Source organism: Centropristis striata, chromosome 15, assembly GCF_030273125.1.
Source record: "Centropristis striata isolate RG_2023a ecotype Rhode Island chromosome 15, C.striata_1.0, whole genome shotgun sequence".
In the NCBI taxonomy this organism is placed as follows: domain Eukaryota; kingdom Metazoa; phylum Chordata; class Actinopteri; order Perciformes; family Serranidae; genus Centropristis; species Centropristis striata.
Window position 1 is genome coordinate 23,412,515 of NC_081531.1, and position 27,339 is coordinate 23,439,853.

Here is a 27,339-nt window from a genome sequence, read left to right on the forward strand (position 1 = left end):
TGAGTCATACATGTATTGATGCAGAGGAGGAAGAGGAGACAAGGAATGGCCAGCAGGAGGGAGAGAGGGAAGGAGAGGGACAGAGAACAACACGTCGGGAGGGAGGGAGGAGAAAATAGTTGGATGACGGGGGAGAAACAGGAATGAGAAAGTGGGAGGACACAAGAATGTGAGGAAGACAAAAGAGATTGCGATGAATCCTGAGGGGGGTGGAGCTTGCGTGTTGTCTAACAACATAGATACTGTACATGACTCACGCTGTTATGTTGCTATATGTCACTGTGTGTGCATGGAAATGTAATAATCTATCAGAACAGGAGCAGGCTCCTTCCCAGCCTCGCCACTCATCACTGATTCACTGTGCCATTAAGATGCTAGAGGGCCCTTTTCACAGACACAGATTAAGACTAGTCCCAGATTATAACTTTCTGTTCAGTGTAATCTGTCAGTGGAGGAAATGTCCCAGTCTTGGACTAGCCTTAATCCACCATTTCTGAAAGCAGCCCAAAACATCCTCTTCCACACTGCAAAAAGCCACCTCTCAAAAACAAGAAAAAAAGTAAAAAAATTAGGTGTATTTTGCTTAAAAATAGCAAAATGATCTGACAGTGGAACAAAAAAATTTGGCTTGTCAAGACTTTCCAAAACAAGTAAAAATATCTAATCTTAACAAACCCAAAAATACCTTAGAATTAGTGTATTATAACTAGTAACAAGGTTTTTTTTTTTTATTGTTGTTGTTAAATGTTTCATGTTAAATGTTTAAATATCAAGTGTCAGTTTACAGTGATGTGCCAATGTACTAGTTAATTACATACATACCACACAACAATACACACTTCTATTGTTTCATTGATAATAATACAATTGATTCCATCTGGCTGCTTGTTTTAAGTATGTGAAGAGGTAAAATTATGTCAAAGTTATGATTTCTTAGTTATGCTTGAAATAAGAAAGTATTACTTTGAAATAGCAGTTTTATACTTGTAAGTGTTGATGAAACAGCTTTGTAACTTTTGATATTCTAGTTTCAAGCATGTATTTACTCAGTATAGGTCATAACATCTCAGTAACAAGCTGTAATATCTGATTTAGATAATTGAGGACCAAAACACTTAAAACAAGTGAAACAGTCGAACATAAAAGATGCTGACTAAGAGGAAATATCTTATCAGACAAAAAATAGGCATATATCCCTTCGATCTAAGATATTTCATATTACTTAGATTTCAGTTTTCACAGTGCAGCTTCTCACCTTCAAATCTCTGTGGACAATGTTCTTCGTGTGGCAGTAGTGGACAGCGGAAACAATCTGCGAGAAAATGAGGAGAAACAAAACTCAAAATACTGACAATTAAATGTCGGGATTGGTTAGGCCTGTCACGATAACACCTTTTTTAGGACGATATATTTTCCCAGACACTATCACTAAAATACGATAGTATCGTTGATGTCATTTTAGGACCGTTTTATGCCACTGATAATCCAAGTACATCCTTTTCAACAGCAACATTGGAATTGAATTGTGCAAAATAAATTAAAATATCCTAGATAAATAAAACATAAATAATAATTTATAAACAATTAAACAAGTAAAAGAGACTCGCAGGCTCTGTTAACAAAAAAATGCACTGAGATAAATATTTTTAATTATATTATTTTGTATTACAAATAACATATAAACAGCTGAAATTGCTGCTTGGGAAATATAGTTTTTTCTGGCAAATCGTACTGTCTGTCAAACATTTGCACAATACTTTAAACACAACACAAAAAAAGTTTGGAAATGACGATATATCAAGTCCAGTTGGTGTAACCAGTAACTTTTTTCCCATAAAAATCTGATTATATACAGGAAAATAAATGTGAACTAAAATGAGAAAAAAATACAATCCATGTGTACATTGCAACATTATGGTATATAACAAATTTTACATAATTTGTCCAAACCTTAGAAAAAAATGGTTGTTTTTGGAATATGTTCTGCTCAATATTGACCAAATGTGTAAATGTAAAAACACTAAGAAAAAAAAAAATAATTTAATGTTTTTAAAAATGAAGTAATTATATTTACATTTAGTCATTTAGCAGACGCTTTTATCCAAAGCAACTAACAGGAAGAATAAAAAATAAAATAAAAGCAAACAATCAAGGTATAGTGCAATAACAGCTATTAGTGCATTAATAAGTGCTATATGTATAAGTCCACATAAATACACTGTAGGTGGATAAAGTATATAATATTTATCATTCTATTATGGTTACACCATTTGACATCTTGCCAACCCTTATTTGTCACTTACCCATATATGGAACGATAAGTCGATATAGTTATATATATTATACTATACGATATAATATCGTGACAGGCCTAGGATTGTTACAATGTGGGCATCAAGAGGTGATCCATTGGTACCTGTCGAAATTTGGCTCTGGCTTCAACCTCCTTCATTCTCCCATGAGACACGAGGTAGTCAAACACTTCACCTGTGAGCAGCAGAAACACGTCAGTCACATCGTAGAGCCAGAAGCATTATGGCCATACATTAATTTAATATATATGTACAGAATCAATTTCAATCACATCACTTTGGTAAATAATATTTATAAGGTGCAAGTGCTGTCAAAGTGTCAACTGTATTGTCTGCAAGAAGAGATTTGTATTAAAGTCACGGGTAACAGAGACTGCACACACTGCAAGGGGAGTCTAAAACAAGATAAAAACACTAAATCTGAGGGAAATGATCTTGCTGCATGGACAGATAATTTCACTTGACAAGATTTCTTAAATTAAGATTGTTAAATCTAGAAATAAGCATGTTGAACTCTTAAAATAAGAAATCAAACTGGCCTGAGCAGAGTTCTCTGCAAATTATTTGTTTCTTACCAAGATAAAAAAAACCGTTAGATTTAGAAGTGTTAGATAATTTATCTTGTTTTAGGAGTTCATTTGTAATTTTAGACGTACAGCATGCTTATTTCTAGATTTAATAATCTTAATTCAAGAAATCTTGTCAAGTGAAATTATCTGTCCATGCAGCAAGATCATTTCCCTCAGATTTAGTGTTTTTATCTTGTTTTTAGACACACCTTTGTTGCAGTGCACAGACTTAAAGGAATAGTTTGACATTTTGGGTCCATGAACAACAATGCGTAGTAGAAGAAGAAGCGGTTAAATGCAAAGTAATCATAAATTTCAGTGTGTGCACAACAGCCATGTTCAAAATTAAATGAAATTCCCACATAAGTAAGTACAAAGTGTACATAGTGTGCTACAGGGGTAGAATTAATGTAAGGATCCAAATTGCAATTAGAAATTTCGGATTGAGATTGGCTAAGGCTAGGGCTGGGCGATAGATCGATATAAAAGATATATCGATATATTTTTAAATGTGAACATATCGCATATATCGATATAGTTCAATTTTTTTTCTTTATATACCTTTTTTATAAACCCTTGCTAGGGTTTGTCATATTTTGTTATTTTGGAATGTTCATTATTCTTTTCTCATATAAATATATTTATTTCGCAAAATGATTGGCCTATTTTATTTGGCTTTTTTTATTTATGATATTTTTTTTTTATTTAAATGTGCACTTTATGGAGCTTGATTTGATTTTCTCAAATACTTTTTCTTTCATTTCTATCTGCTACAGAGGCTGAAAAATATATTATTTAGTAGGAAGCGTTGACACTTCTGTTGAATTTCCAGAAAACTTCAGGTATTAGGGTGTTATTTTAAAATGTCAAATATTAAAAGCGCCCAACGGCTCCACCGCGGTTTTGCTCCATCTACTGCCAGGCATCAATTCACACCGGGCACGTTACAGCACGGCAGCACAGCGAGCCGGTCGTATACACGCGAGATAACGAGAACACGCAATAATCCTGACCATACGGGAGACCGCGAGATCCCGTGATAAACTCTTATTTATACAGTCTATGGATAAACTGTGTGTATAAAGTAAACAACAACAACAACCAACAGCTTACTTTGCTTCTCTGACGTGAAAGATCTGTTGATCTGACCATCTATCCTTATAAAAACAATATGTTATGTCATAAATTATTGTATGATGTTCCACTTCAACAATTAGTCTCTTGTCGTCCGTGTCGCCGATCCTCTGAGACCCTTTGATTGATTGATTGCTGATCTGGTGCCCCGGTCATAATATAATGTTGATGTGAAGTAGTTTTAGGCTGCATGAATTGCGTATTGTGTTTTATTTTGAAAGGGGGCGGAAGTGTTTTACGTTGATTCTGAATCGGACTTCCTGTCTGGTTCGATCTGCTCTGTTGAAATTTATGCGGTTCAGCAGCGGCTCGCGGAGAAAATAGAAGTCCTACCTAATGCTCGCTGAAAGCCGCGGCTGAGACGTTGCTGCAACGTTCCGCAGCGCGCCCGGTGGAAATGCTCTCATTGATTAGAGTGTTACCTATTTGCAACGGCGACCGCACCACTGCCGTTCCGCGGCTGTAACGCGCCCGGTGGAAATCAGGCTTTAATGGGTTAATTAATTGGAAGCATAACATGATCATTTATGTTAGTAATTAAGGTGAAATTTTGATAGAATCTTAGCTGAATGTGTGTTGTATAATAGGCGGCTATGGCTCAGTTGGTAGAGTTGGTTGGCCCCTAACCGAAGGGTTGGTGGTTTGATCCCTGACCGTCACAGCCTACATGTCGAAGTATCCTTGAGCAAGATACTGAACCCCAAATTGCTCGTGATGCTGTGTTCATCGGTGTGTGGCAGGTGGGACCGTTTTGGGTAACCTCTGCCACCAGTATGAATGTGTGTGTGAAAGGGTGAATGAGGGCAGTCTGTAGTGTAAAGCGCTTTGAGTGGTCGCAAAGCGACTAGAAAAGCGCGACATAAGTGCAGGTCCATTTACCATTTACCATATCACTAATCAGCTTATATTAGTTTGACACTGGCCTTAGATCGGAGAGATGGATTCACACCATCAAATTTTTTTTAAATTGCTGCCACATAAGCTTTCACTCCTGACAAGAAATACTAGACAGAAGTACATATTTTCAATGCCTGAAAAGCTTCTCTGAATGAAGAAGAAAAAAAATAACTGAAGGAGAGTAGGAACATTTCTGAGGGATGTAGGGGTTAAATTGTATGTTTTCATTTATTTAAAGAAAACATTTATATATCCAGTGTTATTAAATAACTGCAATATGCTACAAATAATTATAAATAATCTATCTATGAAAAAAATGGTCTCAGTACCACTTTCAGGCAAATAAGAACTGCTGGTGAGGCTGGTTGCTCTTGAACATTGTGATGTTTTTTCCTCACCCTCAATTTTAAATTATAAGAATACTTATAATACATAAAGATACACAAGTGAAGAATAAAATATAATATTAATCTGGGCTGATAAAGAGATGACACCCCCCCCCCCCCCAAATATTTTTTGTACAGTCCCTTAGTTGTTCTTTAACTGCTAGATTCAGATTAACAGAACAACTTGTTGTTGAATATCACATTATGCACATTGAATTACGCTGTATATGAATATAGACAGTGCATTTGGCTTTAACAGGCACCATTAGTAACTCCTCCTTGTGGTCCTTTCATCCCCAGTTTAAAGTCATATGGGCTTGAAATAAAAAGCCACAGTTGAAACTGCGTCTGTGACATTCTCCAAGGTCACGGCGAGCAAACGATACGGTTTGGGGCCAGAACACAGAAAAAACAGGATTGGTTACAAGAAAGCGACACAAATAGAACCATAAAAGAGACGAATGGAAGCAAACAGCAAAGGGGAGCAGCATTAGATGCAATGTGCTGGTATTACTCCTGAAATTGTGTTTAAAGTCAGTTTAAACAGCAGCACCATTACTGAATCGAGGCTGCTCAGATATTTTTGTTGTGGTTCAATACTTTATTAGGTTTGAATGTAGAACCAGAAAGCCCACTGTCATGTTATGGTGTATCTGTGTTTGCATGGGTAAAGAGTAGGGATCACGAGATCTCGCGAGATTAAACTCGACAATGATTCTCGTCACGTTAAAAATCTGTCTTGCGAGATTTCTGCGAGAAATCTGTCTCTCCCAGCTGCAGAGCCGGAGTCTGCAAATTGCTGATAGGCTAACAGTTAGCTCTGTAGCAGTACAGTGTGTATGTACTGCTGCTGCAGGACGTGTTCACTTAGGATCTCTGTTTGTTTACAACAAGCAGCGGACATTCTGTGTACAGTTGCTACGAGCCCCGATACGAGCGCCGCTACGAGCCTCGAAGTTTTTGTTTTATAACTTTCTTAGCTCAGCTTTACAGTATATTTTGCATACAGACATGAGATCGGTATTGATCTCCTCTAAAGCCCTTTACATTCTCCACAAGAATAGAGACATTTGTTCTTGTTCTCGAGGTGGCAAGAACAAGAAAAAAGTTCTTTCTGGCCAGGACATTTCATACTTCATGAGAAATTCCACTGCAGAACTCCTGGGAAGTCGTCGCAGGGCCCTCCCACTGCAGCACACCTCTCATTCAAAATTCAAATTTCTGACCAATTACACAATAGTTCTCGGACACCACACAAGTACAAAGTTCTGCCCAGATGATGTGTCAAGAAGAAAATTTTAACAAATTTCTCTGTTCTTGCGGAGTATGTATTAGCCTTAACTCTCTGCGGTAAAGAGAAAGTAAGAATATTTCCCGAAATTTCAAACTATTATTTAAATTGCACTTCAGAAATTGAGGGGAAAAAACTCTCAAATGTAGACCTAAAATTCAGTGTCTTGATATTACAAAAGACCAATTTCAAAAAGTCTGTTTAATATATACATGTTGGCCTCTCAAAAATTGTCCATCTATATGACTCAATACTTGGTTGGAGCTGTTTGACTTGAACTACTGGAAATGGACTTCACATCATATTCTAATTTATTGAGATGCACCTGTATGTATTAGCCTTAACTCTATGCAGGAAAGAAAATAAGTATATTTCCCAAAATGTCAAACTATTACTAAAACTGCAGCTCAGAACTTGAGGGGAAAACTTTCAAATGTACCAGTGTTTTTATGCAGTTTTACACTTAACCACTGTGTTTCAACATGCATCAAAAAATGTAGGAATTAAACAGTAGAACGATTTTACGATGCATTACAGACAGATTTCAAACATTTCATGTCTTTATTCACTTAACATCATATTCTGATGTATTGAAATTAGGGCTGGGCGATATGGACCAAAAGTCATATCTCGATATAGTTGGCTGATTATCGATATACAATATATATCCCAATATTTTTATCGCGAAGTGAGAGCAAATGTTAAGTCAAAGTCACACCAAATATGACATTTATTGAAACCATTTATTTAAGTGAACATAAATTCTGTATGACAACAGGAGTAACTTTTTTTAAAATCAAAACTCCATAAAGTGCACATTTAGATAAAAAATATCTTTAGCCTATGAAATAAAATAGGCCAATCTTTTTCTGAAATAAACATATTTATATAAGAAAAGAATAACGAACATTACAAAAGACAGAATTTATATATAAATTAAGATAAAAAATTGAAACTATCGATATATGCGATATGGTCCTTTTTCCATATCACGTTTAAAAATATATCAATATATCTTTTAAAGCGATATATCGCCCAGCCCTAATTGAGATGCAGCTGTATTACGATGTACTCACCTCCACTGGCATACTCCATGATTAGGTAAAGGGTCTTATCAGTCTCAATCACCTCGAACAGCTGCACTGTAACCCAAAACAGAACCAGATTAAAATCACATATATGTCAACAAATACTGCTCCCATTATAAATGATAGCACAGCCGTCTGCCTGTCTTAATACCAAGGAACCTGCTGCTAATGCTGTGGGGGTTTTTGATCCATATGGCATTTCAGCTTTACAAAATCCAATCTCGTGACCTCTATATGAGACGTCGCTCGCTTCAGTTCATTCAGTGAACGCTCTGAAGCTTATTCAAAGCATTACACACTTCCGTCTGGTCACATTCATGGATGCAGAACACACATGCATGGATGCACACACACATACGCGCATGCAAGCGCGCACGCGCGCACACACACACACACGCACGCACACACACACATTCTTGTACTTCTATCTTTGTGAGGGCCCTCACTGGAATAGTGAATTCCCTAGCCCTTTACCCTAACCTTAACCTAATCTTCACCATAGGGCTGGGCGATATGGACCAAAAGTCATATCCCAATATATTTAGGCTGAATATTGATAAACGATATAAATTCCCGATAATTTGGGAGCAAATGTTCAGTCAAAGTCAAATATGACATGTCACAAGTAGTTTTATTGAAACCATTTATTTAAGTTAACATAAATACTGTATAACAACAGGAATAGCCTTTTTAACAAAAAAATCAAAGCTCCATAAAGTTCACATTAAAATAAAAAAATATCTTCAATAAAAATAGTCTATTAAATAAAATAGGCCAATCTTTTTCTGAAATGAATATATTTATATGAGAAAAGAATAACGAACAATACACAATAACTAAATATGACAAACCCTAGTAAGGGCAGCATTTATATATAAAGAAAGATTTTTTTTAAACTATATCGATATATATGGTCTAATTCCATATCACATTTAAAAATATATCAATATATCGCCCAGCCCTACTTCACTATCACAACTTAAAGCCCAACCCTAACCCTAATATAAACCTAATTGTAACTTTAACACTAAAACAAAGTCTTAAATCTCAGAACAAGTACAAGAACACACACACACACACACACACACACACACACACACACACACACACACACACACAGCCCAGTGAGATGTATGTACAGTGTGTGCCTTACCTATGTTAGGGTGATTCAAGCCTTTCATTATTCGTACCTCCCGAAAGAGCTGGAAGAAGAAACAGAATTTTAATGTTTTGATAACACTAGACATAAATAAATCTATTATAGCTGCTGCCGTTGAGTGTTTTTTTACATTGCCTCGATATTTTGCTGTAAATCTGCAATGAGGACATCATGTTCTTGACAAGAAGAAATTCATGGACATTCAGACAACAACCACGTATGTTCTCAGAGAGGTTCAGTTGGGGTTCCTCAGCTTTTTCTGTTTCTTTCTATGACCCTGTCCCTCAGGTCCATGTAACCATGAGTGTGGCATACTTTCTTCTCATTTATAAGCTGATGGTCGTTCATTTCAGCAGCTGAAATGGGAACTGTCACAAGATTTGCTATGGATATTTGTCTTTATTTGAAGTTAAAATGTTCTTCTTGTAAACACACAACTTTAATCTCTTAATCTTCATTAGTTTCACTGCCTGAGAAACCAAATCCACTGAATCATCCTGGATCGGTCCCAAAATGTTTGCAAATGTGCAAGGCCGAAATACAAACTGGCCTCTAAATTCACTTGAAATAAGTTCACTAGACAAATGATGACAAACGGGGAGTGATAGCTTCCTTGTTAGAGGAACAGTTCTTGTGAATCCTCCAGGTCATTATCTGTTTTGTCAATGTGCAGATGGAGCCTTAGAATAGGTTGGACATTGAATTCTATTTTCTAAATGCAAATTTTTAAGCTGAATAGTTGTTAGAGTTCAATCGGAACAAGGGAAATAACACACTTTAACCAACGTGCAGCATATAACAGGGGAACTCGTCTGATCTTATACATTTAAGTCTGATTCCAAGGGTTGGAAAGTACTCTGAAATCAAACAAAGACCCCCTAAAAGATCAGGGTAGACAAGGATAGGCAAACAAATGTATAGGGCCCGGCCGATAGTAGAAAGTAGACCATTTATATGTTGATTTTGCACCAATATCACTCTGCAAAGGTACTCAAACGGCTGCTACATCACCATCTTCAGAACCATCTTTATTGCCATTTTAGGTAAAAAGAGCATTTTATTTGTACAGCGCTCAGCTTCATTTTGCACATTATGTTCTGTAAAAAAAAGTTTTCTAATGGGTGCATATCAGACAACATATATACTAGGGATGGGCTTTTGGAAGAAACCTGCCAACTACAGCATCTATAACGTTAACAATCAATTCATCGATTAATTATGTTTTTATACAAAAAAATAAAATGGGTAAAATAAAGGATATATATACGGTACTGTGCAAAAGCCTGCTTTGATTATGGATGCTTTTATTTTGAAAGGACGAAAAGAGACTTCTTGTCCTCTCAAGTGAGATTAAACAGTAAAGAAAACATCAAGGAGTTCAATGTTTTATGTTTTAGCCCCTGAAGAGGCATGAGGTTAGTTTTCACAGTAATCTTACATATTTAAATGTGTTTTTTGTTTTAATAAGTTTTGGATAAAATAAAATCCAATATTCAGTTATTCATGCTAGCAGGGTTTGATACAGTAAGCTAGTTTTGCTCAAATTAATATTCATAATTTCTGTGTGTTTTATAATTGTTATTGCAACTTTCACTTTGCAAAATTTAGCTTTCACCAACTTAATTCTATGCTCATTGGCTTACTGACGCACGACCACAGAACTGAAACACGCAGTGATACTGATAAACACAGTCAGAGATAAAATCAATAAATACACAGAGCGATTTAAAATTACATGTGATCGACCAAATTCTTAACGACCATTAATCGATCATCCATTAATTATTCCCATCCCTAGTAGGCAAATATACACTAATCCCACAAAGTATCCAGGGGTTGTTTCAGGTCAGAGTAAGTACACATGCCCTGCCAGGTATATGTGTACTGAAAACACCTGATAAGGACTAATTCTAAGTATCACTGCATTACAAGTAAAGGAGTGAGAATATGGAACAACTGCAGCCATGAAATGAAAAATTGTTAAATTAAAAGTGTTAAATTAAAAAGGCTTATGAAAAATGAAATGCTAAATTAGTATAGGTTGCAAACTGGATGAGGCCGTTCTGGTAACTTTGTTTTCTTTGCGGGAGTAATAGAAATCCTCAGATCTAATTTGTTTGATATACTATGGTTGACTGATAAAAAAATGAAAAAATAAATAATAGTACTAATATTTATTTATGTATTTGACATTAAGTGGCTATATATATAGATAAAATCTCTTATTTGAAGTGTTGAGTACCAGGGGAGAGGCCTACAGAAGTATTTTTTACTTTAGCCTACTCCCTTTTTTTTCGGACCAAAATGATATAAGGAAATACGTATTGAATATTAAATTAACCTTATTACTTAGATGGGGCAGATGCATAGGGCTATATATACTGTATGTGTGTTAATGTTTATGTTTATATGAACATATGTATAATGGTGTCTATGTGAGTTGGTATATGTATACATATATGCATCTAGCCTGCACTGTTGTAGTTTATGTTGTTGTTTATTTTTCAGTTTGAAAAGAAGAGTTAATAAAATTAAATAAAATGAAATGAATCCCGATAGATACTGATTGTCTGCAATAGGCCGATATCACCAATGTATCATCATGCTCTACAAATGTCCTACCTTTGTCCTAAAAATAACACTATCACTTTCTGTCTTTGATATTCACCCAAATGAGAATTTGTTAGGGTGATAACAACCCACAAAACCTCCTCATCATTAAAAACAACCAAAACAAACGGCCCACACACAAATGTGATGAATCGGCAACCAAAAACAGAGCAACTTGTGCTCTGTGTGTGTGAGTACTTCTCTCTGTGTGTGATATGTCTACTCTGGGGGATAGATTTGTACACTTTGTCAGAGCCGAGCAGGGGATTAAATTTGAGCCAGTTCCCCTGGTTTCATGTATATAACAGTACAGTCCCTCTACAAAGGGCCCTCGCTGAAAACCAGTGACTCTCCTCCACATCATCAACTAGTATAAAAAAAAAGATGGTGCGATAAGCTTTTCTATCCTCTTTTCTCAATCCTCCCCCTCTTCTGTTTTCCCGACGTGCCTCCCTCCGTTCCCTCCTACCATCCTTCATTCAATTCCTCTCGCCTTCTTCTCCTCTAGCAGTGCCCCCAACGTCACTGTTGCCATAGCGACCCAGGTATTAAGACCAGGCTCCTTTCCCAGCTTCTCCAGCTGTGCTAGAGGGAATCTTGGGATACGTAGTGCCGAAGCGTCTCATCATCCAGGCGTCCCATTAATCCCCTGCTCGTCACGGCAGGGCTGAGCGGTCAGATCCGTCAAAACAATAAACAATCCCCCGGCAACATGTTCGACTCGGTCAGCGCTAATGACCGCAAATAAATAGCAGTCCTACGATAAAGCTGACAGGGATGGACACACATGCTCTGTGGCAGTAAGGTTCCTGGTTTTAATTAGAAATCTAGCAGAAGGAAATTGTCTTAAAATATAAAATAATAAATATACTCAATGGGATTTCTAACTGACATATACATTCACAGAAAAAATATTAGACCACCCTATTTTCTTCAATTTCTTGTTCATTTTAAAGCATGGTACAACAAAGGTACATTTGTTTAGACAAATATAACAATAACAACAAAAATAACTCATAAGAGTGTAATTTAAGAGCTGATCCATGGTTTTCTTGATAATGATTTTGGTTGTTGTTGAAAATGGCTTGATATCAAGAAATTGAAGAAAAAGGTTTGTCTCAACAATATTTCAGTGACTGTATATCAGTATCTATCGGCATTCATGTGTATATGTTGTCTGATATGCACCCATGAGAAAACTTTTTTTTACAGAACATAATGTGCAAAACAAAGCTTGGGGTGATATAGAAATGGTGTCATCATCACGTTGTTTGTCCAGCAGAGCGCTGTACAAATAAAAAGTTATTTTCAACTAAAGATGGCTGGAAACAGTAATAAAAATGGTTCCAAAGATGGTGATGTAGCAGCCGTTTGAGTACCTTTGCAGAATGATATTGGTGCAAAATCAACATAGAAAAGATCTACTTCTACCATCGGTCGGGCCCTATAAATGTATTTGCCTATCCTTGTCTACCCTGATCCCTTAGGGGGTCTTTGTTTGATCTCAGAGTACTTTCCAACCCTCGGAATCAGACTTTAATGGACGAATATAATGATAACAACAATAATAGCTGATAAGAGTTTAATTAAAGAGCTGATATCTAGACATTTAACATGGTTTTCTTGATAATGATTTTGGTTATTATCAGCTCACAATTATCAGCTGCTTTATGAGTTTACAGTTCATAATAATCAGTGTAAGCAGTGGTTGCTCTGTTACTATAAATGTTTTTTCCCCATTATTTAATACATTTTAATGTCACAGAAAGACTTTATAGCATATAATATACAGGTATAAATACTGTACAAACACCAGCCTCTGCTGGGTAGTTGAAGCCAAATATTTATCATTTTCTATGGTTTTCTTGATAATGATTTTGGTTGTTATCAAGAAAACCATGTTAAATGTCCAGATATCAGCTCTTATGAGCTATTTTTGTTGTTATCATTATATCTGTCCAAACAAATGTACCTTTAGTTGTACCAAAATGAACAACAAGTGAAAAAAACAATGATCTAATAATTTTTTCCATGACTGTATATTTGCAGGTGTCTCAGTATAAAAATCTCCTCCTGTAATCTGCTACTTCCTCTCAACGGATTTTTCTCATCTGTGATTTTACTTCCCTCTTCATTTCTTCCTCCCCCCTTATACCCTCCCCTATACAATACATCTCCCTTCTTCCCTTCTCTCCTCTACATACATTACCGTCCAGATTATGCTAATGTGGGTTCTTTCATGTCTTCGGTACTAAGGATTTTCTCTAGCCCACGGGTATGTAAAGAAGCCTGCAATCATCACCGGCCAATTGTAGAGTATTTTCTCCAATCAGCGGCCAATCCTTCTCCTCTCTCTCCTCAATCCTGTCCTAAATGTTGCACCATTGTCTTTCACAGCAGCCAGTCAGGTCCAAGAAAAGCTACCAGGCAGGAGGATGAGGATAACATACAAGTTGGGATTACAGTTCCTGCAAAGCATCTAATATTCTAGCCAGGTATGGTACTGGAAATTCATTTTCTTTCATGATACAAGCAGCAGAAATATGATGATTCAAAGTATCAGGATTACAGGAAGCCGGTGATCAAAGGGGCAATGGATGGCCATGGGAAGAGAAAACAAAGAGAAATTGCATTTATGAACTAAAGCCTTGATAATACTGTAACTACCCAAGGTCATTGCACCGTAAATACAGATATTGAGGAAAAGAGTATTTATATTTCAAAAAAGAAGATAATAATCAAAATGATTATTTTCTTAATCGCTATTTATTCCGGGCAAATCTTTTGGTTATTTTTTTTACAGTGTTTTTTCTATTCAAGTCAAAGATAGTAACAAAACACAACATTTCCAGTATGATGCATGAGATAACGAAGCGGATTTCTTGTTAAAAAATGATTTCAGGAGGCCCAAAAATCCAGCTGCGGTGGAAGAAGTATTCAGATCATTTACTTCGGTAAAAGTACTAATATCGCATTGTGGAATAACTCCACAACAAGTAAAAGTCCTGCATTTAAAACTTACTGAAGTAAAAGTAGAAAAGTATCAGCATCAAAATGTACTTAAAGTATCAAAAGTAAAAGTACTCGTTATGTAGAATGGACCCACTCAGATTGTTTTATCTATTCCAAATGTATCATTGTATTATTAATATTATTATTATTGATGCATTTTTGTGAGCATCATTTTCATTATGTAAAGACAGGGCTATTTTAACTACTTAATATACAGGTGCATCTCAATAAATTATAATATTATAGAAAGTTTATTTATGTCAGTAATTCAATTCAAAAAGTGGAAACAACACATTATATATGTCCATTACACACATAATGAAACATTTCATGTCTTAATTTTATTTATTTCTTTATTTTAATTATAATGATTATGGCTTATATTTAATGAAGAAAAATTCAGTGTCTCAAAAAAAATGAAAATATTTCATTTAATGTGGAAATGTTGGCCTCTGAAAAGTAAATCCATCTATATGTCACTTCAAATTTATCATGTTTTTATGTTAAACCTCGACCTGTAAAGTAACTAAAGCATAAGATATTCAACGAGCGCAACAGTGACGTCTGTTATTACCCCAGGAAAGAACGTTTTAATAATTCATGTTTGGTCTCAAACTGGATCCATATAAGAGCGGCAGATGTAAGTACCATGCTTAAACCACAATCAAACAAGCCACTGACATTTGACAGTTAATGTTTAACTTAGACAAAATAAAAAAAAAAAAGAAAGAAGGAAAGAAAATTCCACCCTAATGACTCTTAATCAAATAAATGCCATTCTGCCATTCAACTTTCTGCAATTAGAAAAGATCAAGTTTACACTAAGAGGATCTAGTGAGTATTTTTTTGTTAATGGCAACCTTTTGTCTCATACTTTAATCATTTAACTGTTCTTCCTCCTGACTGATTTTTTTTTTCTTCTTGTATTTTTCATTTCCTTTTTCCCCTTTTTATTTATTTAATGTATTTATGCATTTATGAATTTATTTATTATTATTATTATTATTATTAGTAGTAGTAGTATTGAGATTGTGATTGAGATTATTTATTGTCATTGAACAGAGTAACAAGTACTAGGACAATGAAATGACCATCAACCTGTCCATACATATACATAAACATAAATACAATATGACAAAGGGGTGGACAGGACAGGGAGACAGGGATGGAAGCAATACAGCATAACAAGAGGATAGGGGAGCAACATAAGCATATATTCAATACACTTCACAACATGAAAAACTTTTGACTTGCAACAGGGGAGGGGAGGAATGGAGGTAGCCAGCGCAGGCAAGCAGCTATCTGGCCCTGCAGCCATCCGGTTCTGCAGCCATGGCGGCGCTGGTCACAGACTGACTTGTCACTCTGTGGGTACAAAGCAGCGAAGGCATGGGATGGGGGGCAGTGGCGGTGATTGCATATCTGTATATGTGGCCGTGTCTGTGTATGTATATGAGAGTTCATGTGCGTAAGCCTGTTGAGTCGTCTCGCCTCAGTTCGCAAGATTATCATAGCGATAACACAGCAAGTTGCCATGGAGACAGCCTTGGTCAGGCTCCAGACAGAGTCAACAATCAGTAGGTGTCAGTGGGAGGAAAGAGCGTCTCGCTGCAGTGTTCTTCCAGGGGAGTTACTGTTCCAACAACAGCCTTGAGGCCAGAGCTGTTTGAGGGGGCCAAAAGCAGATAAGATTGGAATTGTTGGGTTTAGGGCGAGTGGCCGCGTTCAATTTACATGACTACTCTTCTTGTCCATTCTGGTTTCTGGAACGATCCAATTGCCTTTGCAAAGCCGTCAGCTTCTCCATGATTTTATCCATGTTGTGGTTTGTGGCCACAGTCTGAGTGCCGACAGCTCTGCCCACCGCTTCAATCAAGTTGGGCAGCCTTATGGGGCTTTGGACAGCTGTCACCATTTTCCGTACTCCAACACTAAGGAAATGATCATAGATTTTCGCAGGGTCAAGGCCCTCTTCAGCCATACCTGTGGGGTGGACATTGAAGTGGTGCCAAGTCCTAAGTATCTAGGTGTATACCTGGATAATAAGCTGGACTGGTCCCTAAACACAAAAAGGGGCAGAGCCGCCTCTTCTTCTTCTTGAAGCTCAGATCTCTGGACATCTGTAGTAAGATGCTGCAGATGTTTTATCAGTCTGTGGTGGTAGTGTGTTGTTTTATGCTGCAGTCTGCTGGGGAGGCAGCATCACACACAGAGATGAGGGCGGTTGGACAGACTGGTCTAAAGAGCTGGTTCTGTGGTACGAGCCAGGTTGGACAGACTGGAGGAGGTGGTGGAGAGGTGACCTGTCAACATGTTCCAGGCCATCCTGAAATACCCAGATCATCCGCTACACAAAACCTTTATGGACCAAAAAAACAGCAGTGGACGGCTCCTCTCTCTCTGTTGCAGGACGGAGAGATTCAAAAGATCCTTCTCCCCTACAGGCATCAGGCTGTCTCATTCTAACTGAGATTCTACCAGACTAACTGAATTTACCCTCTGGGATAAATAAAGTAATCTTTTATTTTTGATTGATTTGATTTGATTTGATAAACCAGGGCAATGCCTAATCCTGTCAGCAAAAGACCTGTAATCGTGGTTCCGAATAGGTAGATATCTTCTATATCCTCCACGGAAAGAGCCGCCAGGCACACGACTCGCCACCTCTCCCACGCGTCCATCGTGTAGCCAGCTGCGAACGTCCCAGCAGGACAGGTGGGCTCCCCGAACCCAGGCTTCTCGTCGGGAAGATGGTGTCAATTGCACTGAGAGACCAGTTGATCAAATCCATGATTTTTAGTTTTGGAGAGCAGTGCAGAGAGAGTCTCTCAAAGTATAAGACAGGACGAGTCGAGAGAAGACGAGAGGAGGCGAAGCAGGGAAGAAAAGGGAAGGGAGAGGAGAGAAAAATGCGACTGCCTTCGTTCTATTATTATTACTTTTTTATTATTTTTTTTTGTCTATTAATGTACTGTTTTGATGTTTAGTACTAGGGGTAGGGAGGGGGGAAAGAAAACATGTAAAAAGAATATACGGTGAACTGTTTATCAAGCACTGTGTTTTTTTGTATACATGCTTCTCACCAATAAAAATTGTTGGAAAAGGCAGAGAAAAAAAGCCATTTGAATTTTCCTGCAATCTGCTTACAAAATGTGCAAAAGGTTGCTGTGGTCATCACCCTCGTGTCTTCAGGTGGTGGCGGCTGGTGTTGGGGCCACAATGGTGCATTGCAATATTGTGCAGATTTTTGCACACTGTTTCAGGTGTGTAGAAAAGCTTCGCAAGAGCACTGGCACAAGAACACCTTCTCGCCTGCCATGTTCCTGCAAGTAAAAGCAGATTTCTTCTGCCGTGGTCACAAGTTTTTCGGTGGTTGCTTTATCGCTGTCTGCTGGACAGTCCCTTGCCCCATCTATTCAAGAACTTCTAATTAACTGGGAACTACGTGTGAAAGAGGGTTCATTCTACATCTCGAGAAGAAAAACTGCTCTTTTTCTAACGCATGTAGCAAAACATACAGACATGTTCCAGTCAAACTAAATTGCACACACACATATAAGAAACAATTATTTAATCACTGATTTGATCCTTCTGGTCTGTTCCCTTCTTGTTCCCACAGGCAAAGTAGTTCATGCAGGCCGAGGGAGGTTTTAAAGAGATAAAAGAGAAAGAAAGACAGAGAGAGAGAGAGAGAGAGAGAGAGAGAGAGAGAGAGAGAGAGAGAGAGAGAGAAAGGGAGAGAGAGAGAGAGAGAGAAAGAGAGAGAGAATTTGGCCCACATGTGCATATTAGCAGCATTATGGGCAAATATGGGTTGGTTGAACGTTTGTCTGCATCCTTTGTAATTCACATGCACTGTGAGATATTTCTTCTTCACCTGACTGTGGGTGATCAGTTGTGCTCAGGAGATAAGATTGAGATATCCCAGCATGTTTGCACCCCATGATCAACTGGCCTCCCTGTCAGCCATGTTGTGTCTCTACACTGCAAAAAAGGTGTGTCTGATAACAAGATAAAAACACAAAATCTGAAGGAAATGATCTCGCTGCATGGACAGATAATTTCACTTGACAAGATTTCTTAAATGAAGATAGTTAAATCTAGAAATAAGCAAGTTGAACGCTTAAAATAATAAAATTAACTCTTAAAACAAGACAAATTATCTAACACTTCTAAATCTTGTTTTAAGAGTTAATTTCTTATTTTAAGAGTTCAACATGCTTATTGCTAGATTTAACAATCTTAATTTAAGAAATCATGTCAAGTGAAATTATCTGTCCATGCAGAAAGATCATTTCCCTCAGATTTAGTGTTTTTAACTTGTTGAGACACACCTTTTTTTACAGTGTATATGTACCAGTTCAGATCTCCTGCTCCACATGTGAACGATTCCTGCTCCTGAATCTGAGTCAAAGTGTGTCTGCACCACACTGAGGTTGCCCTTGATAACTGGCGAAAACCAAAGTGTCCAGTATTCTGCCTCTGACCTTCATGCACAACAAACCTCGACTGTCCACCATTCAGGCTCAACACTCCAACTGCTGACCAGCAGGAAAAAGAGTCCAGTCCATCAAAAGCCCTCCTTGAGACACACACCTGCACACTATTAACATCACTGACCACTTACAGGCTACAAAAGCATGTTTCTTTGTTATTTACAGCAACGTGTGTTTTTGGGAGAACAAATTAAGAACAAAAAAAAAAGGAGTGTGTGACCGCCGTTTCCGAGATGAGTCAGCCCCCTCTCAGGGCAGTGATTAGCCCAGAGAGAGACGAGAGATGATCTCTGGAGCAGAGGTCTCCTCTCGCTCCCATCCACTCCCTAGCACCTGCCAAACAGCATCACATCCCACGAGCCCTCTCTCTATCAGCTGCTCTCTCATTCCTGCCCCCTCTGAGGAGGAAACAGCTGAGGATAAACCTGAACCTCTCCAAGTCCCCGACGGCATGTCGGTATTTTGTTGAATTACATCAGTGTGACCAAACCATCCACATTTCTGATGCCTGGCTGCTGCTTATGAAGGCAGATAGCATTAGACAGTACAGCATGTGTTTCAGATTTGTACCTGAGGACAAGATACACAGTATCTATATCTATACAGTCATGGAAAAAATTATTAGACCACCCTTGATGTTATGATGGCTGTATTTGTATTTAATTTATTATGTAAACTATATTTTAAATGTTGTAACTTGTCACTTTTTATGCTGCCTTCTTGGCCAGGTCTCTCTTGTAAAAGAGATTTTTTAAATCTCAACGAGACTTTTTACTTGGTTAAATAAAGGATATATATATATATATATATATATATATATATATATAATTTTATTCAATTTATTGTTCATTTTAATGCCTGGTACATATGTTTGGACAAATATAATGATAACAACAAAAATAGCAGATAAGAGTTTAATTTAAAAGCTGATATCTAGACATTTAACATGGTTTTCTTGATAGTGATTTTGGTTATTATCAGCTCACAATTATTAGCTGCTTTATGAGTTTGCAGTTCATAACAATCAGTGTACGCAGTGGTTGCTCTGTTACTACACATTTATTTTTTCCATTATTTAATACATTTTAATGTCCCAGAAAGACTTTAAGCATATAATATACAGGTATAAATACTGTAAAAAGACGGAAAATCAGCCTCTGCTGGGTAGTTGAAGTCAAATATCTAGCATTTTCTATGGGTTTGTTGATAATGATTTTGGTTATTATCAAGAAAACCATGTTAAATGTCTAGATATCAGCTCTTAAACTCGTATGAGCTATTTTTGTTATCATTATACTTGTCCAAACAAGTTGTACCAGGCATTAAAATGAACAAGAAATTGAAGAAAAAGGATGGTCTATTAATTTTTCCATGACTGTAGTCCTCAATAAACAATACATAAAGGTATAAAGAGGAAGAACTCACCTTTTGTAGGCTGGTTGGGTTCAACTGAGTTTTGTCAATGATTTTTATTGCAACCTGGAAAATACATAAAGAAGTTCTGGATTAGGATCAGTAAACACCCACTGTTCCAATTTCCCTGTATCCATGGTGCTCAGAAGCCTTTCCTACTGATGTTAGCAGCCTTACTGACCCTACTGTACAGTATACAGTCACAGCTCAGTGGAGCTCAAGTAATTCTGTACCACTTTCAACCAAGCCATCTTTTATAGAGTTTTTTTTTTTAACATTGCAACTAATGGCTCTATGACTAATAAATCCTATACTTAAGTCATAAGCCATTTATAATAACACATGCTGGGCTGTAAAAGATCATTCTTCCCACTTCATCCTTTCCATCCACTAATAATGCCCGTATACATTTTCTGTTCAGAAGATGGTAAGTGGTCCTATGGTCCAACCAGTCTCAGGCTGTTTTTTACAACCTAGCATCCTGAAACCTGTCCTTAATGGTTTATAACTGAGCTACAAAGCTTTATTTAATGGCTTATTAAACATTAAAAGGCAATTAAGTATACTTTATTATAAAGTGGTAACCATTTATGTCATCATTTAGAATTCAGTGTTTAAATCTCATCAATCTTAAAGTAACTGAACGATGGATTTAAATTATTTCTCATAAGTCAATCCACTGGCGTGATGTTATTTGACTCAAAAACAATTGTTGACCAGAGACATTTTTGCTTCTGTATAAAAGTTATAAGATTTACTTCTTTACAAATATGTTTAAACTATGGGATTAGGTACCTTGCTCAAGGGCACTTCAGTCCTTCACCAGTCCTTCACCCGCCAATATATTTCTATTCTTATTTTCATCTTTATTTAACAAATTGTATGATGTTCTGCATTGTTTTATCCATGCTGTAAGGCGACTTTGAGTGCCTTGAAAGGTGCCCTATCAAATAAAATGCATTATTATTATTATTATAGTCCTTGGATCTGAACCAGCGAACCTCCAGTTACAAGATTCCCAACGTCTAGGCCACGGACTGCCCACGTTCATATTGTTCCATGCCTGCTCCAGATGCCCAAATGTATGAGCACAAGCACTGAAAAAGTAGCTTTTTCTGTACAGCAAGGTTATTATAGCTAACGAAAACTAACGAAATGATGAAAATTAGAATTGAGAAAACATTTTCGTTAACTGAAATAAAAATTTAAAAAAACAAGCGTTTTTTAAAAAGCGATAACTAACTGAAACGGTATTGTGTGGTTACAAAACTAACTAAAACTAAACTAAACTAAAATTATAGTGAAAATGTCCTTCGTTTTCATACATAATCCAGTGTTTCTATTGGTTAATATGTTTACTGAGACGTACTTTAATACACATATCAAAAGGTACTAGCAGCATCAACTGACTGTTGCCTTTCCTCCAGCATCAACACATCCATCTCCTTCTCCCCACCTCCCACCATGCACCTCTCTGCTGCCCCATGTCTCACCTCCCTGCCCGTCAGGATGTGGCGGGCCAGCTTAACCTTGGCAAAGTTTCCCTTGCCGATGGTCTTGAGCAGGCGGTAGTTGCCGATGTGCGGCTGCTCGTCGGAGCAGGAGGCGATGGAGTTCCTGCACCGGGCGCCCAGCGAGCGGCTGGACTGGCTGGTGGCCTTGTCTGAGCGGCTGGCCCCCAGCGAAACATGCTGCAAGAAAAGACAATGACGGGTGAGCAGGGGGTGTTAAAGAGAGGAGAGAGGGGTGGTAGGGTGAGGCTGGGGGTGGTCAATCACTGTGCCAATACCAATATCATATAAGAGCACCTCCAAGACTGCCTGTAGTCAGGGAGCACTGATGTTAGGGCTGGGCGATATGGACCAAAAGTCATATGCCGATATATTTAGCCTGTGACTTTACATATAAAAAGAGGAGGTTAACAAATGCTTTTTAGATTTAAAGGCTTACATCAAAATCAATATTTATGGGTATATATTAGGGCTGGGCGATATGGACCAAAAGTCATATCCCGATATATTTAGCCTGTGACTTCACATATAAACAGAGGAGTTAAGTTAACTAATGCTTTTTAGATTTAAAGGCTTACATCAAAATCAATATTTATGGGTATATATTAGGGCTGGGCGATATGGGCCAAAAGTCATATATTTTGGCTGAATATCAATATACGATATATATCCTGATATTTTTATCGTAAAATGAGACCAAATGTTCAGTCAAAGTCAAATATGACATGTCACAAGTTGTTTTATTGAAACCGTTTATTTAAGTGAACATAAATACTGTATAACAACAGGAGAACCTTTTTAAAAAAAAAATCAAAGCTCCATAAAGTGCACATTAAAATAAAAAATATCTTGAATAAAAAAGAAATTTTACTCTGGTTTCACTTAAACACACTCATACAACCAAGTGCTTTCCAAAATCAAGCTTTAGAAATATTCTACATTAATATTATTTTCTCATTTCATCATTTATTTATTAATCAACACCAATCCTAATCATAAATATCAAATATTACATTCATCTATTTTCAGAATTTTAATCCTGTAAGTGATTTTTATGTATATTTGCGCAAGTTTGAACTATACCGATATATGCGTTATGGTCTAATTCCATATCACCTTTAAAAATATATTGATATATTTTTTTATATCAATATATCGCCCATCCCTAACTGATGTTCTCCAGAAGCTAAGATCTGGGTCAGTCCGGTCTGTATGATATAAACTCAGCTCACCAGAGAATAGGACGACAGTATGTTGTATAGAGGGAGCCACAATTTAACTGTTTCAATGCAAAGGTTCCTGTCACATTGTCCCTGCTCAGGTTGAATTTACGCTGTTTTTATGGAAGTCACTGAGCAGTAGGGCTGGGCGATATATCAATATAAAAAATATATCAATGAATTAGACCATATCGCATATATCGATATAGTTCAATTTATTTTTTTCTTTATATAAAAATGCTGCCCTTACTAGGGTTTGTCATATCTATCTATATATCTTTGTCATATTTAGTTATTTTGTAATGTTTGTTATTCTTTTTTAATATAATTATATTTATTTCAGTTGTGATTAAATGTGCACTTTATGGAGCTTTGATTTTCTTTTTTAAAGAAAAAGCAATACAGTATTTATGTTCACTTAAATAAACTGTTTCAATAAAACTACTTGTGACATGTCATATTTGACTTTGACTGAACATTTGCTCTCACTTTGCGATAAAAATATTGGGATATATATCATATATCGATATTCAGCCTAAATATATCTGGATATGACTTTTGGTTCATATCGCCCAGCCCTACTGAGCAGCAGATTAATAACAAAAATTGCACGGATAAAACGCCTTATATATCAGGGCTCAACAGTAACAGTTGGCAGTGGCGACCAATTATGTGAAATTGGCAACTCATTTTTGGCACTTTTTTTATTTAAAAAAAGGGACTGCAACCATCAAAACATGCATACCCCAAAATAATTGCATTTTCAATATTTATTGCATTAGTGATATTTTAATAATGCTGCAACAGTTTGAATAAGAGCAAACAATGCATTGCAATACAGTGTTAGTGCATTAACTGTACAACCTAAGAATTTCTTGAGTTGAGAGTTTAGCCCTGTATATACATTGTTGATTGATTGAGAAAGTGTCATGTCGGTGCTACATAGGGCTGGGCAATATATCGATATAAAAGATATATCGATATATTTTTAAATGTAATATGGAATTAGACCATATCGCATATATATATATATATATTTTATTTATTTAAGATATTTTTTTCAATTTAAACTTTATGGAGCTTTGATTTTTTTTTTAAAAAGGTTCTCCTGTTGTTATACAGTATATATGTTCAATTAAATAAACAGTTTCAATAAAACTACTTGTGACATGTCATATTTGACTTTGACTGAACATTTGCTCTCACTTTGTGATAAAAATATCAGTTTATCATATATCGATATTCAGCCTAAACATATCGGGATATGACTTTTGTTCCGTATCGCCCAGCCCTAGTGCTACATCACTAGAATCAGTCCACCAGGTGTTTGTTTCATGAACACAAAAAGGAAGGAGAGAAGCTGAGCTGAGCCACATGTGAACACATGCCCCTCATCTGGGTTAACAGCTGTTGTCCAGCACATGAAGGCTTGAACATAATGCTTCCATTTTGGGTCCAACATCATCTTCTTTAGAGGTCCACTGACTGCTGGAAGATGTCTTCATGCAATAAGACATATAAAGGTATCTGAGGTAGCCCTGAAGCATCCACAGCCCTGTGAACAGTTAGCTAGGCTGCTGCTGCTGCTGCTGCTGCTGCCTCATGTTACCACCTTGATTCTGGACCACAACGCTTCAGAGCATCCAAAGCTTGAGTCACAGATAATTTCCAGGCAGGAAGCAGAGCAGAAGACGAAGGGAGGACAACAATGTGCATGTACGCGAACAAAGCTGGATGTATTACAGTATGAAGCGGCTCTCTGTCATGTGACAGAGAAACAGAAGAGGAAAGACAGAGACAGGCAGAGAGGCAGATATCAGATCGAACAGGAACAGCAGAAAAGAAGGAGACAAAGATCAAAGGGTGGAGAGAGGAAAATAGGAGGAAAGAGTAAAAAAGGGAGCAGATGCCGGCACAGTGGTCCCTGGCCACTGTGCCTGAGGCATCACACTTCCATCCCCCCAGCATGTCGTCTTGCTCTCAGCTTCACACAAACACAACCACGCAGCCTTAAGCCCCACCTTCAGACACTCCCTCCTTTTCCACGCTTCCATTCCTGTTCCCATGCCCCACCTAGAGCCAATTTGGACCCTCTCCCTACTAATCTACACACTGACAAGCAGCACTACTAGAGGCGTACACAGCGAGTACATTCATCCACCGAATGTAAGGCTGCCTCACCTGTGCCAACATGGCAACACAACATCTCACCCTGGTCAATTCACTCATCTGTCATCACGTCTTAATTGTGGAGGGAGTGATGACAGACAGAGCCGTTCTAATGGAAGGAACTGGCTCTGCATTCATAATCAATCATGCAACGCGTAAACTCACACACTTGGGCACATCCAGTTCACATATTTACACACACACACACACACGCACACACACACACACACACTATCTGGCTCAACCATCTCTGCTGAAAGCTCTGCTAACAAACGATGGGGGGAGTACTGCCAGAAGTGTTCAGGGCAGAGAAATGCCATAATGCAACGCCAATCAGTCATGTCACCATTTTGATGTATTCTACAATAAGGACTGTAGATAGATAGGTAGATAGATAGATAGATAGATAGATAGATAGATAGATAGATAGATAGATAGATGATCAATACATATGCAGACGGTGTAATATTCTATCTGTCTCACATGAATAAATCCCCTTTGCTTGTGTCTTGATTAGAGGCCGCTACTGTTCTCCACTGTACTGAATGTATGGCGCTGTCTGACACCCACTGGCTCTGGGGTTGGGCGCTTTGTAGGCTGCGCAGCAATGGACTGCACATCATTTTACGCAGTAATCCCCTCGCTTCATACGAACAACCCAGATATATTCTCTATAGGTTTATTTTGGCCTTCTGTGCTCTCGTCCCACCCATCCGATTTCTGGGGGAATACACGCAGACACACACATGCATGTACACACATACACACACACACACACACACACACATACATAGAGGCGACAGCGGCGGCAGCAGCAGCAGCAGCAGCAGCAAGGAGTATAATGTGACATCACTATCTCTCCACAGCCTTATAATAAGAGGTGACGGCTGGTTTTCAGGCTTTCTGCGCATATCCGCTGAGTGTTATCGTATGCGGATGGACTCATTCCGGGCTGTTTGCCTGCCATCAGCTCTTTCCCTGCGCAGACACTCAAGGTTAGCCCATTTTCAAAGAGCCTGATCTGCTAAAATATCCATCCAATTTAACCTCCAGAGTCCTTTCACCCTAATGAGGGAACATAGCAGCATCTGTGACCCCCGCCTACACCGTGAACAAACCAAAGGCCACATATATGAGCAGATCTTTTCTCTTTTCTCAGGGATGCACGGTTTATCTTCTGCATGCACACAAATAGAGGCTATAGGCTGTAATTGCACTTACATGGTCTCCAGTACTCCTGTCGTTTCCAGACGGTAATGCAGACCGAGAAGACATGTTGTTTCCTCTCTCCTCTTTCCCTGAGTGACAATCACGGTGTGTTTGCGCGGATGTTATTTACAGGCTCCAGACAGAATAACATCCGCAGATGCAACCCACCGTCCCGAATCAATCTGCCTGTTCTCCAACCGGCCGAGCCGCGGACGAGAGGAGACCTCTGCCTATCATGGCAGCAATGGATATGTGGAGGGGGGTGTCCTCAAACAAGCTGCATTTTCCACCATGCACTTTGCAGAAAAAAAACGGCCGATCAACGATGCAGCAAATGCAATGCAATGCAGATCCCGAGCATCGAATAAGGGCTAAAATGCGGAGATGTTTGGCCGGAGCCCAGCGTCTCTGTGGCGACTCTCCACCCCCTGCCTCATTTCGCCATACAAAACAAACACGGCTCCTTCTGGATGTGTGTCATCTCCGTTTGTCATAATACTGCCAGATATAATCTGTCACTAGAACCCCGCCACGCAAATGCAACACGCTCCCATTTGCAGCAGCTCGCAGGAAAACACAGCTTTCGGTGCAGCGGGGAAAAAGGCCGAAATGTTCAGAAATCGGTATTCCCGGTCGGTGAGATGCGCACCACCTTCAAACTAGAATCAATACGCAGAGGAGAGACTTCCGCTCTCTGGTTTGGACGTAAAGCCTTTATGAAGCAACAATAATTCAACATTCAGGATTCTTTATTGTCACTCCAACTGTACAGTTAGCCTACAGATAATAAAAATACGACAAAACATTAAAAAAATAAATAAAACAACTGTTTATGAAATTTAAGAAATACAAAATAAAGTAGA

General features: G+C 37.9%; 1 protein-coding gene across 2 annotated transcripts in view; it reads right to left on the reverse strand.

The window, feature by feature from the left end:
* Window positions 1-27,172, reverse strand: part of mark4a (MAP/microtubule affinity-regulating kinase 4a) — a 47,067-nt gene extending 19,895 nt beyond the window's left edge. Inside the window, exons 1-7 of one of the 2 annotated variants that reach the window (XM_059351997.1) lie at window positions 26,489-27,170; window positions 21,861-22,058; window positions 20,380-20,433; window positions 8,831-8,879; window positions 7,666-7,731; window positions 2,417-2,487; window positions 1,256-1,312 (exon numbers count right to left, since the gene is read on the reverse strand). In XM_059351997.1, coding sequence (XP_059207980.1) covers window positions 1,256-1,312; window positions 2,417-2,487; window positions 7,666-7,731; window positions 8,831-8,879; window positions 20,380-20,433; window positions 21,861-22,058; window positions 26,489-26,542 — 549 coding nt within the window. In that variant the 5' untranslated portion in view covers window positions 26,543-27,170. Of the gene's footprint in view, window positions 1-1,255; window positions 1,313-2,416; window positions 2,488-7,665; window positions 7,732-8,830; window positions 8,880-20,379; window positions 20,434-21,860; window positions 22,059-26,488 lie in introns of both variants that reach the window. The other variant, XM_059351998.1, reaches the window with a different exon arrangement.
* Between the last annotated feature and the right edge of the window lie 167 nt (window positions 27,173-27,339).